Raw genomic sequence first — 13910 nt, forward strand, 5'->3', positions numbered from 1 at the left:
TCTCAGAGAGAAGTTATCTCCTTAGTGAGGTATTGCTTCAATTGAAGTAACCTTGCTGTTACTCCATTATTAAATGCACATCACTTGCAAAGAAACGAGAAAAAGCACTCACACAGATGCTTGCATTGTATCGAAATTGTGACGTTGGAAGACAGGCATTGACACACACACACTCACACGTATCAGACACTCGTCAGATCTCTTAGAAAATTAGAAAGATTGTATCTATATACAGCGAATGATTTTGTTTATCATTTGCATTTTTGTAGGGTTTGGCAGATATTATGAAAAACCGTAGTGAAATATATACAATACATACATTGTTCCCTTTTAAACTGTCCTCATGAGCTTGCCTCGGAGGGGAGGGTGTCTTCAATGGTAAACACTGCAGGGGAATCAAAGAACGAAAAAGTGTTTTTGATATCAATCTAAAGTTTCCGCTATATTAATAGGTACTTCTGTAAGAAAATCCTGCAGGGCACCCTTTGAGAATAGTTATAGATAAAAGCTCCATGGTTGTGGCATCTATAGGGTTTGTGCCGTTTATTAGAGCCTCCAGCCCGGGTCTATTACTCACATTACCTGTGATCAGTCCTATCCTGCACAATGGCCTCCTTGCTGCTCCATCGGTGGAGAAGAGTGGAGTGGCCATACTATTTAACTACCTGTTAATTGGATAGTTAATGGGTTGATTTAAGGCAGCAGTTGTTAGAGCTATTCCCCGTGTGTGAAATCTCTTGCGACTTGCTTCCTGTATAGCGCGTCAGTGACCCGTCACTGTTGTCCTGATAATCTAAGATGTTGAATACTCATTTCTGGTTTCGTTTTAAAACAGGGAAAAGGGTTGAAAATAAAAAATTAAAAACGGGGATCATGCAAATAAATGTGCATGTCCTTTGCATAATATACAAGTGTATTTCAGTGAAAGGTTGATTTTTAGAAACTGTAAGTTCAGAAAAACAGGGCGAATGTCCTGCGCATACTGTGCAAGTATGTTTGAGCAAAAAAAAAGGGGGGCTGTCCGTTGGTTATTATTGACTGCAAGTTAAGAGAAACTGATGGTCTGTGCCCTTAGTTTCCTGTCACAGTTCGTAAAAGCCTGGGATCACCTCAGATTTAAAAAGTCTATGTGTGGGGCACGCAGATAGCAAAATTTGTGCTAATAGTATGATAGAACTTTATACAAAAAAGTTTATCAAAGAAAGCGACTCATATGTTGCACGTATTTGTTGGCACCTTGTGCGCGCAGGTCAATGAAACATCAAGGTTTTTTATGTCAGCATTAGGATGCGCCTTGGATTGTAACAGCTGGGGATGCAATATTTTGGCGGAAGGGCCTGATTAAAGTTGACTCAAAGTTGAGTCACTTTCTTTGATAAACTTTTTGGTATAAAGTTCTATCATACTATTTAGGCAGATCTTCTGACTGGGTGTGAGTGTTTGATTGATTCAGATGCTCCGTCCATCACCACCCCCTTTTGTACCGCTTTTGGCCGCCATAAGTGTGGCAGGGTATGCTCAGACGTGAGTCCCTTGCTCACTTTGCCACTGGATTCAAGCAAGCTGGGCTGAAGGCAGCTGGAATGCCAGAAACCGGTCCTCGGAAGCTTGATTCCGGTCCAGGGAAGACATGGCTTGGCAGTTCAGGCTGGACTGTTCCCATGAGGCACAGGGTCAGACTGATTTGCATATAGCCATGTCTGAACTGGGGTGGCAGAGTGGGCTAAAGAACGGTGATGGATTAAACCCAGATCTTCTGACTGGGTGTGAGTGTTTGATTGATTCAGATGCTCCGTCGATCACTACCCCCTTTTGTACCGCTTTTGGCCGCCATAAGTGTGGCAGGGTATGCTCAGACGTGAGTCCCTTGCTCACTTTGACACTGGATTCAAGCAAGCTGGCCTGAAGACGGCTGGAATGCCAGAAACTGGTCCTCGGAAGCTTGTTTCCGGTCCAGGGAAGACATGGCTTGGCAGTTCGGGCTGGACTGTTCCCATGAGGCACAGGGTCAGACTGATTTGCATATACCCATGTCTGAACTGGGGTGGCAGAGTGGGCTAAAGAACGGTGATGGATTAAACCCAGATCTTCTGACTGGGTGTGAGTGTTTGATTGATTCAGATGCTCCGTCCATCACCACCCCCTTTTGTACCGCTTTTGGCCGCCATAAGTGTGGCAGGGTATGCTCAGACGTGAGTCCCTTGCTCACTTTGCCACTGGATTCAAGCAAGCTGGTCTGAAGACAGCTGGAATGCCAGAAACCGGTCCTCGAAAGCTTGTTTCCGGTCCAGGGAAGACATGGCTTGGCAGTTCGGGCTGGACTGTTCCCAGGAGGCACAGGGTCAGACTGATTTGCATGTAGCCTTGTCTGAACTGGGGTGGCAGAGTGGGCTAAAGAACGGTGATGGATTAAACCCAGATCTTCTGACTGGGTGTGAGTGTTTGATTGATTCTGATGCTCCGTCCATCACCACCCCCTTTTGTACTGCTTTTGGCCGCCATAAGTGTGGCAGGGTATGCTCAGATGTGAGTCCCTTGCTCACTTTGCCACTGGATTCAAGCAAGCTGGGCTGAAGACGGCTGGAATGCCAGAAGCCGGTCCTCTGAAGCTTGTTTCCGGTCCAGGGAAGACATGGCTTGGCAGTTCGGGCTGGACTGTTCCCATGAGGCACAGCGTCAGACTGATTTGCATATAGCCATGTCTGAACTGGGGTGGCAGAGTGGGCTAAAGAACGGTGATGGATTAAACCCAGATATTCTGACTGGGTGTGAGTGTTTGATTGATTCAGATGCTCCGTCCATCACCAACCCCTTTTGTACCGCTTTTGGCCACCATAAGTGTGGCAGGGTATGCTCAGACGTGAGTCCCTTGCTCACTTTGCCCCTGGATTCAAGCAAGCTGGGCTGAAGACGGCTGGAATGCCAGAAACCGGTCCTCGGAAGCTTGTTTCCGGTCCAGGGAAGACATGCTTGGCAGTTCGGGCTGGACTGTTCCCATGAGGCACAGGGTCAGACTGATTTGCATATAGCCATGTCTGAACTGGGGTGGCAGAGTGGGCTAAAGAACGGTGATGGATTAAACCCAGATCTTCTGACTGGGTGTGAGTGTTTGATTGATTCAGATGCTCCGTCCATCACCACCCCCTTTTGTACCGCTGTTGGCCGCCATAAGTGTGGCAGGGTATGCTCAGACGTGAGTCCCTTGCACTCTTTGCCACTGGATTCAAGCAAGCTGGTCTGAAGACGGCTGGAATGCCAGAAACCGGTCCTCGGAAGCTTGTTTCCGGTCCAGGGAAGACATGGCTTGGCAGTTCGGGCTGGACTGTTCCCATGAGGCACAGGGTCAGACTGATTTGCATATAGCCATGTCTGAACTGGGGTGGCAGAGTGGGCTAAAGAACGGTGATGGATTAAACCCAGATCTTCTGACTGGGTGTGAGTGTTTGATTGATTCAGATGCTCCGTCCATCACCACCCCCTTTTGTACCACTTTTGGCCGCCATAAGTGTGGCAGGGTATGTTCAGACGTGAGTCCCTTGCTCACTTTGCCACTGGATTCAAGCAAGCTGGGCTGAAGACTGCTGGAATGCCAGAAACCGGTCCTCGGAAGCTTGTTTCCGGTCCAGGGAAGACATGGCTTGGCAGTTCGGGCTGGACTGTTCCCATGAGGCACAGGGTCAGACTGATTTGCATATAGCCATGTCTGAACTGGGGTGGCAGAGTGGGCTAAAGAACGGTGATGGATTAAACCCAGATCTTCTGACTGGGTGTGAGTGTTTGATTGATTCAGATGCTCCGTCCATCACCACCCCCTTTTGTACCACTTTTGGCCGCCATAAGTGTGGCAGGGTATGCTCAGACGTGAGTCCCTTGCACTCTTTGCCACTGGATTCAAGCAAGCTGGTCTGAAGACGGCTGGAATGCCAGAAACCGGTCCTCGGAAGCTTGTTTCCGGTCCAGGGAAGACATGGCTTGGCAGTTCGGGCTGGACTGTTCCCATGAGGCACAGGGTCAGACTGATTTGCATATAGTCATGTCTGAACTGGGGTGGCAGAGTGGGCTAAAGAACGGTGATGGATTAAACCCAGATCTTCTGACTGGGTGTGAGTGTTTGATTGATTCAGATGCTCCGTCCATCACCACCCCCTTTTGTACCACTTTTGGCCGCCATAAGTGTGGCAGGGTATGTTCAGACGTGAGTCCCTTGCTCACTTTGCCACTGGATTCAAGCAAGCTGGGCTGAAGACTGCTGGAATGCCAGAAACCGGTCCTCGGAAGCTTGTTTCCGGTCCAGGGAAGACATGGCTTGGCAGTTCGGGCTGGACTGTTCCCATGAGGCACAGGGTCAGACTGATTTGCATATAGCCATGTCTGAACTGGGGTGGCAGAGTGGGCTAAAGAACGGTGATGGATTAAACCCAGATCTTCTGACTGGGTGTGAGTGTTTGATTGATTCAGATGCTCCGTCCATCACCACCCCCTTTTGTACCGCGCTTGTTCGCAAGGCGCTTTGCGTGTTTGCGGGCTTTTTTTTTGCCTGGTTAATCACTGCCACCCTCTCGTTTTTATGCCCTTCTGCCCTCTGTACCACTCGTTTCTGTGCCCTTCTGCCCTCTGCCCCTCTCATTTTTTGTCCCCTTCTGCCCTCTGTCCCACTTTTGTGCCCTCCTGCCCTCAGCCCCACTTAGAATGACGCCGGCAAGCTGCCAGCGCCATTCTAAAATAGCTACAAAGAGCTTTAACAGGAAGCACTAATAAATAAAGTAAAGCAGGTGCTCGAGTTGAAGGTCAAATTAAGTTACACAATCATTAATCACCCCAAGTTTGGGGTGATTAATGATTGTGTCACTGAATTTGAGCTCCAACTCAAGCACCAGCTTTACTTTATCTATTAGAGCTTCCTGTTGAAGCTGACTTTTGTAACTATTTTGAATGGCTCTGGCAGCTTGTCGGCGCCATTCTAAAAGAGTTACAAAAGTCAGCTTGAACTTTTGACCCAATCCGTTCCGCTCGCGGATTTTGTGGGAAATTCGCGAATCTCGCGGATTGCGAATTTACCGAAAATCCGCAAAATCCGTGAGCGGAACGGATTTTCCGCCCATGCTTAGTCCAGAGCTTGCATCTGGTGTGTAAGTTATGGTTTGCAGGTCTGTAGTGTGAGTTATAGATCCTATGTGCGTGTATCAAGAGGGAGAGAGAGGACCAGATAGCTAGTCCAGATCCCCGGTTTATATGTAGATTAATCAAAAAGAGACTAGCTATGGGTTGGGGTGGTATGATGTTTACATTGTAAAGATCATGGTGACTCAGGTAAGTTTTGTTGGTCAGGGGTGGCACCCATTGGGTGTCTTAAGAAAGCCCTCACCCACCAACCTAGTTGGTGGCATGCTTCATCATCGGGCCCACCCAGTGACACCTAGCGTGTCCCGGGTGTGCTACGACGCCTGAATACAGCGGAGCAGGTATGTCACTGTGCGGTGAGGGATGTTAAGAAGGTGGGTTTAAAACGGCTTGGCGGGGGTCCCTATACCCGGAGGGTAAAAGACTTTATTAATAGGGCCTCCGTCAGCGGTTAAAAATATGGCTATGGGACGTAAGAGGCGAGTTACGACCTCTCACGTCCTTTAGAGTGTCAACATGTTTCAGCCAGTGCCTTATTGATATGCTGGCTTTCTTCAGGACAATTAAAATGGGTGTAGGTGTGATTAAAACTAGTGGGTGTGTAGTGTGGACTATGTGTCTACACGCCCTAAAGTGTATCTAACTGTGAGAGGGGGATTTTCTTCTCAAGATCACCTGTACATGTAACATAAAAGACAGGAACAAAACATATAAGGAGAAAGAGTCACTATGAGGTATGAACTTCATATCATGGCAGCCGGCTTAATAGCGATGAGGTGCAGGCTATAAGCGGCTCAAGTGTAATGGTATTGGTGGTACCATTATGGTGACATATCGCACTAGAACTGCGTTAGTGGAGTGGTAATAAAAACGAAATTTCTTCAATAGTGGTAAAAAAGGTGAACACAAAGAACACAATGAGGCGTAAGGACTGTGTCTTACGCTAGTTTTAAGTGCTGTCCTCTTCAAGGTACTTAGAAGTGGCAAAGGTTAGACCCTATGGGGAGATAAAGGGTAAACCACTGGGGTTAGGAGACCTGTAGGGAGAAAAAGGTAGCGCTTACCCATGGTCGAGGTGGTAGTGGCAGCATACTCACAGGATTACTGGTCGATACCGGCTGTAGACCTAATGTGCCTCCTTCTTGGAACCGGTAAAGAGTGGCCTCTGTTCCTGGTTTTTATACTCAAGGTAATTGGTGAGACGATTGGTTAATTGGTTGCACCTGGAGATAGAGAAGAATGGTGGAAAGACTCGATTTCGAGTCATGCTCGCGCTCAGATAGGTGCCCGGGGCTCCGCGTCGGTGCGCGGTGTAGCGGGCGCGTTTAGCGCATGCGCATTGGAATAGGTGCAGAAAGCGCATGCGCGGCGGTATGGCGGCCGCTGCGCATGCGTGCGGCAAGAGCGCTACACGCCACTTTGAGTACAGCGCGTCTCGATGGACGCTCTAATCGGGGCATTAAAGGAGTGTTGGCTATTGTGCTGGCGGCATAACGGAAAGGCTAAAATGATAGTAAATACGTTATGACGCTCATGAATAATGATGGAGGCTCGGGTAGGGCGCGCAAGGCGCCGAAGAGTAGTTTATAATGGGGGGAACGGCGCTAGACTGAGTAATGCGTGTCAGGCGCTGGTGAGTGCAGAACAGTGCTCCTGTCACTGAGTTATTATGGGTGAACTATAAAAAATGCACTTTGCGGGCAATGCTAATGTGCAAGGTGAACCAATCATTATCAAGGGGATATTCTAGGGGTGAGTTCAGAGACCTGGGATCACAGGCTGGTCAAGGAGTTCCAGGGGATTGCATCATTCAGACCATGTGTAGCAGTAGAGAGGCGATATATCCATCTCTGCTCTTTACTGAGTAGGATCTTGTCATTATTGATGGGGCTTTCGGGAATCTGCTCAATGACTGTCCAGGTAAAGTCATTTGGAGTGTGGTAGTGGGTTATGAAATGGTTGGTCAGTTTACTTATGTTTTTCTTGCACCGCATGGTACTGCGATGCTCAGTTATCCTGGTTTTGACCTTGCGTGTGGTCATACCCACGTATCGGAGGCCACATGTGTACGTAAGGAGGTAGATCACGTTCCGTGAATTGCAGTTAGTGTGGCTTCTTTGCGACCAGGTTTTATTGGGTTCAAGGTTCAGAGTTTTTGTGTGAGAAGTCAGGTGGCACACGCTGCAGTCATTACAGGGATAGTGTCCTGTTATCCTGGGTAAGCCCCATGCATTGAGTATTGTGCTCTCCGGTGGTTTTGGTGGTGGTTTAGGTCGGGTGCTGACTAGTTGGTCTCGTAGGTTGTGGCATCTCTTATAAGCAAACCTCGGGGGTTCCCAGTTCCTGTGTCCTGAATTAATGATTTTCCACTGCTTTTTGATTATTTTCGCAACCTCGTTCGAGGCGGTGTTATAAGACACCCAATGGGTTTCTTAAGACACCCAATGGGTGCCACCCCTGACCAACAAAACTTACCTGAGTCGCCATGATCTTTACAATGTAAACATCATACCACCCCAACCCATAGCTATTCTCTTTTTGATTAATCTCTCTAGTTATAGATCCTAACCATAACTTGCAACATTCAGTGGGTTTTCAGAGTTAATTTTCAACCATAGCTCCTATTTAACAGTTGTTTTTCAGGGAATTATTAAGGGGTTTAATCAAATATATGCTGATGTGTAATAGTCAAAATTAGCAATAATTTGCTAGTTATGGTATGCTTCGCAAATCGTAAATTGCGCCTTGCCATGAAGTGCTTGTGAAATCATGCTTGAACTCACTGATGACATTTCAAATTATATCATCTTAGATAACGATGATTGTATATTAAAAATATATGTTTTCCATCTCCACCATGTATGTCCATTACCAGTACTTAAAATCGTAATTTTTATGTTTCAGGATTTCATAGTGACAGTGATCTTCTCCTTTATGTGGCTTGTGGGATCTTCTGCTTGGGCAAAGGCCCTTGCTGATGTAAAAAGTGCCACAGATCCAGATGAAGTACTGCTACTGATTTCAGCTTGCAAACAACAATCAAACAAGTGCATGTCTCTCCGCCGACCTGTTATGTCAAGTTTAAACACTTCAGTTGTAAGTATACATTTGGTAGTCTACATGTGCATGTAGCTTTCATGTCTCGAAAAACACCCATATCACATCTCTACCATTATTGTACCAAATAGCTTTTATTGCTTTTTTTATCATGTCTCTGTTGTGTTTTTCGAAAAAATGCCAAGGAACCGCAAAATATTTGTGAATTTATTACATCCCATTTGTGATACTCCAATAGCGATTCTCTAAAAATCGCTATTTGAGAATTGCAATAACGATTTTTGATTCATATGCCCCATAATCATTTAACTTTTGAAAACATATTGTTTAATTGTATCTTCTTTTCTGCCCCTATATTGGTACGTTTAAAAAAAATGTTGTGACCTTTCTCTCCAATACCGTTTAATATTTTAACTGCAATAAATTTGGGAGCCATTCATAAATACGGGGCTCCCCAATCATAGATATTTTTAAGCCTGATGGCATGTCTTATGAAGGGATTTTTAGTGTCATTCCTAGAGATACTCATTAGGAGGCTAAGGGCTTTTCTTAGACCCTGGAGGATGGTCTGGCCGTCTGGCCTTGACTTACATCATGGGGAAGGACCATCCTCCTTGTTTAGAGATCCTTGTCTGCCTGGTAGGGACCTCTGCTAGAAATGGAACCACCACCATATCAGCTCCCTTTACATCAATGAAGGTTTGTTGTGTGGAGGCCATTTTTCAACGACCCACTTGGCAAACTTTTTTATTCAGACAAACCAAACTCCCAAAGTGAGAGTTGGTTTTGTCAAACAATAAATGCTCTACATGTGCTGGAAGGTTCTCCTACCATTTACCTTGTCTATGTCCTCCATGCATTGCGCCATATGGCTGACACTCGGAGGGAATGAGTGATGGTCACGCATTCTATATAAGCCCAATATGAAGCTGATGCTAATGCAGATGTGCCCCCAACTTTAAATAGAGCAAATGAACCACAGTTTTGGCGGACAAGTAAGGCCGCTGGTTTACATCATTCCTCACTCTCTGACAAACCCTAATGAGGCCTTCAGTCATTTTAACTAAGTAGATGGTAAATCAATTGCTTCTTACTCCTCATTCTTTACATTGTATTGATTGATTTAGTTGACTTTCGCTTTGACTTTGCTGCCTATCCTCTTGTGTCCAGCTCGATTCCTAACCTGTCAGGAACACTTACATTTATTACTTAACTAAAGCATGTATTTTGTAATCACAGCTTTAAAATTGCCTAATGATTGAGCTTTCAACAATCAATCTTTTCTTCTTAGAGTTTCCAATATTCTTTGCTAGAAATAAAATGTTTGTGCATTTATCAAGTCAATGTGTATCTCCATACATTACCCTTTCCCTGTATCTTTTAAGCTTCTACTGGAATTCTTATGGGGTTATTTTTCTATATTTTATTAATGTTTTAATGGTACCTGTCAAGGAATATGGTTACTACTATTATTGTACAGTTTATAGAGTGCAGGCAGCATTCACATCTCTAAAACGGCCTTCCTTATTCAAATCTCCAGTGTCACATACACTTCTGTAGTAATGTGCTGGTATTTTATTTGTTTAATTAACAAGATTTACTGTGTCTTCATATTACAACCAGATATTAATTTGAGCCTCCTCTACAAGTCACTACCCGTGTTTGCATGTTACTACCAATATTTTGCTTTTGATGTTTGAACTAGGTGCAAAAACACATATGTTACAGCTGGGCGTACAAGTATTTGTGCTGGGGTGTTTATGCATTATTTTATTTTACACTGGAGACTTAATGGCGCTTACGGTAAAACCTGCTTGTTAAATCCCGAAATTAGTCACACAGGAATAACTTGAAAGATGGTTTATTTCCTTGCAGCACAGTACCCTGGTACAGCTCCAACTGTCCAGATAGGAATGGATCTTAGCACCCTTACATTCCTTAAGGGAACCATGTAACATAAAACCTATGACATAGGCATAGACAGCAAGGAAGCTGTAGATCTAACACACCTTTTCCTTATAATAAAAAGAAAGAAATAAAGGTACAATAAAACAATATACAAAAAGATAAAATCACTTAGGGGCCTATTAGGATATCTGGCGGATCACCAGTGCTGGAGCGATCTGCCCACCAAATATCCTTTTTCACCCCCGACATATTAGTATGGCGAGGGGCACCACGGCGGACGGAAATACCGTCCGCCGCTTTTGCACCGGTCACATTGCCGGCCAGGCAGGAAAGGGAGCCAACATGGTATCCCCCTTCATTGGCATGCACAAGGTGGCAGGCACCGCGCGGTGCCTGTCACGTTGTGCATGCCAATGCACAACATGCATATTTTGCATTGCGGCAGGTGCTGCTGACTGCACCGCCCGCCGCACTGTAAAATGTGCTGAATGCGACCACAAGGGTGGCGGCCGCATCCTAACTGCCATAGCAGGACCACCTCACCTCTAGCTGTCGGTCCTGTTTACTGTTAGGGCGCCATTGTAATGGGCCCCTTTATGTGAACAATAAAAGATAAGGAGAAAATAAGGGTTACACAAAATCAGTAAATCTGGAAGGACAATGCTTAACACACATTCCCAACTTAACTCCGGATGCTACAGAATCTTAAGCAAGGAATCACAAAATGTTCCCACATACGATGCATTTGAATCTTTAAAAGAGTCATTTTGTGCTAGATCAGCACCTTGCAAATCAGAGCAGACATGTGTTGCCAAGTTCACTCTCAAGAAAGATCTATCATCAAACTTTTCATTGAAATCTGGATTACATCTAGCCACACGTCTCACATTCCAGACCTTCCCATCTTGAGTCACTACACTCGTTCCATAAACTTTGATGATTCTCATTGCCCTACCAAATATTTGCATACTCTTTGTAAACAGCCGAGGTTTCTTCACTTTCACCCTATCACCCAACACAAAGTAGTGACACTTGGTTTTCTATTTTTCATCATATAACTTCTTGACCCTATCTTGCTTCATTTGATCTCTATCCTTGATCTCTTGAACATTCAATTTACCTCTAAATTTGGAATGGTCCTTCCTGAACCACCAAGAACACAACTTGGATATGGGTGGTCTACCTCTTAACAATCTAAAAGGACTGACCTCAGTGGTGGCTGAGGAGTAATACGATACCACCACAGTTTCTCTCTAAATTTGTCCTTCCATAAACCACCAAATCCACATGCCCAAATGATATACTCCTAAAGGATTCTCTTGAACCTTTCAACCTGTCCATTACCTTGTGGTTCGCACAAAGCAGTGGTTGCATTCCTAATATTGCTAATAGAGAAAAAATGTTGCATATCTTTAGACACAAGTTGAGTACCGTTATCAGATATCACTACTTCAAGATAACCTTCCTCAGCAAAAACCTCTCTGAAAAATTCAATAATGGCGCTAGATGTGGTATGAGGCACCAGTTTCACCTCAGGCCATTTTGAATGGTAATCAGTCAGCATCAAGGCAAAGCGACAATCAGAAGGAAGTCCCTGAAAAGGTCCAGAAATGTGAAATCCCACTTTTTGCCAACGAGTGGTAGGCCAGGGTATGGGTTGAAGTGGAGCTGGAACAGGCTTCAACATTTTCTCACTAATGACTAAAACTGGACATTCCCTCACCACCTTTTCTGCCATCCTATCCAAACCAGACCACCAAAACATGGTGCGTATGAGCCTTTTCATTGAGGACATACCATGATGTCCTTCATGAGACAATTAAGCATGGGCGAATTTTGCGAATCTGGCGTTCGCGAATTTGCGTATTTGCGAACTCGCAATCCGCAAAATCCGCGAATTCTCGCGAATTTGCAGATTTTTTTGTTTTTATAGTGTTCGCAAGGGTTTCTGCCAGTTCGCGAGGATTTTGTACCAGTTCGCAATTGCGAACTTACTTGTCGGCACGCAACGGTCGCGACTATGTTGTTTCTAGGTCTGGTTCATCATCACAGGTTCACAGCACCCTCTGGTTCTTGAAAAACGCCGATTGTGCCTCTGTGCTTCTTTGCTGTTCCGGACCTCCTGCCTAGAGCTGCGCCTACCTGTTCTGCATTCCATCCGCTCTCCTCCCGCCGCCGCAGCACGTCTCCATCTCCTGCTAGCGGCCGCTGTGGGGGGGAGAGTGCAGGCAGCCAGGACCACAGGCTCCAGCCTGCAGTGCGGCCGGAAGCCGCCAACTTGAAAAAAGCGCCAGGAGGCGCTTTAAATCCAGCCTCATCCTCAGTGGAGCGGGGGTTCTTGAAAAACGCCGATTGTGCCTCTGTGCTTCTTTGCTGTTCCGGACCTCCTGCCTAGAGCTGCGCCTACCTGTTCTGCATTCCATCCGCTCTCCTCCCGCCGCCACAGCACGTCTCCATCTCCTGCTAGCGGCCGCTGTGGGGGGGAGAGTGCAGGCAGCCAGGACCACAGGCTCCAGGCTGCAGTGCGGCCGAAAGCCGCCAACTTGAAAAAAGCGACAGGAGGCGCTATAAATCCAGCCTCTTCCTCCGCGTCGCGGGAGCGCGGGAGAGCGCCCGGGGCTAAGCCTGGGCAAAGGGCGGGCCCTCTACGGCCCTCATCCGCAGGAAGAGACAGGGACAGGGCCCGGAACTCTGCCCAGAACATCTTTTGTAAGTTAGCTCTACCAACATTGTCGCTGCATTTGCAGGAAAGTCATCCTGTGCGCTAGTATTATACGGCATTACTTGGGTGTCATTATCTACGCAGCCTTTTAATATGTCGAAGGCAAAATCGACTCTAGCTGTCAATACCATTGACAATTACATGGGCCAGGTGGTTGCAAAAATAAACAATGACAGGAGATCCTCACTGGGGTTGAGCCTTTCCCCTGTATTGCCACCCGATAACACGCCTCTGGCTACACCTGCTTTTGATATTAGCAATGAGGTATTTCAGACACCTAAGAATAACCCACTAACCCAGCTATTAGTAGCTATAGCAGACTCAGCCTCTGAGGGTATACCTGATGAAGAAATAGTACTGCTAGAAGAGGAGCCCCCAGCACCGGTACCAGCTCCAAGAGCTGCTAAGGGGGGGGAGAAGAGTCTTTCAAAACGGGGCGGGCTCCGCTCAAGTAAAAAACGCCCTGATGCATCCCCATCGAAAAGCATTGGAAAAGACTCAAGGGGAATCTCTGGAGGGAAGCTACTCTTGGACGAAGACCAATTTAAGAAACTGTTAAACGCCCTAGATAGCAACATTAAGACCATAACCAAACCTCTCCTATGTAAAATAGACCACCTCACTGAAGAGGTGAACAGGCTGGGGGGTCTTCTCCAAAAATCATTAGAAGGAACACCAAATATTGCTAAGCAGGAGACACTTAGAGTCGAATCAAAAAATACACAGACAGCCCCTAGTCCAGAATACTTGGAAAATACTCCCTTTATCCCTATGCTGACTAACGATACAGGGAGGGGGGTTCCAGGGGATTAGGTATTAACATCGGTGATCCTGAAGGGCCAAGTCAAAGGGACAGACTGGTAGATGCTAACATAGAGAAGGGACCTGTAGAATTAATTGTGGAGGCATCCCCGCTGGTACTGGTCCTTGCAAATGTTCCCCTCTTAGAATCTGGGCAAGTAGAGAGCACATCTTCCCTAATAAATAAATCACTCCACTGGTTATCCAGGAACATGGCCTTTTCCCCGGGAGGTATGGACCAGCTGGCACAAGAAGTTGTGAAAGCTAGAAGAGTAGAATGGATCGGGGGTGGTAACAAAAA

The 13910-nt window shown here is 46.1% G+C and overlaps 1 protein-coding gene across 1 annotated transcript in view; it reads left to right on the plus strand.

The window, feature by feature from the left end:
* The window catches only part of SYNPR (synaptoporin), a 198729-nt gene that overhangs the window by 148872 nt on the left and 35947 nt on the right, over positions 1 to 13910 (plus strand). The window contains exon 4 of the mRNA XM_086939081.1: positions 8026 to 8217. Within this exon, the coding sequence (XP_086795207.1) occupies positions 8026 to 8217 (192 nt within the window). The remainder of the gene's footprint in view (positions 1 to 8025; positions 8218 to 13910) is intronic.

Source organism: Lissotriton vulgaris, chromosome 9 (genome assembly GCF_964263255.1).
Source record: "Lissotriton vulgaris chromosome 9, aLisVul1.2, whole genome shotgun sequence".
Taxonomy (NCBI): domain Eukaryota; kingdom Metazoa; phylum Chordata; class Amphibia; order Caudata; family Salamandridae; genus Lissotriton; species Lissotriton vulgaris.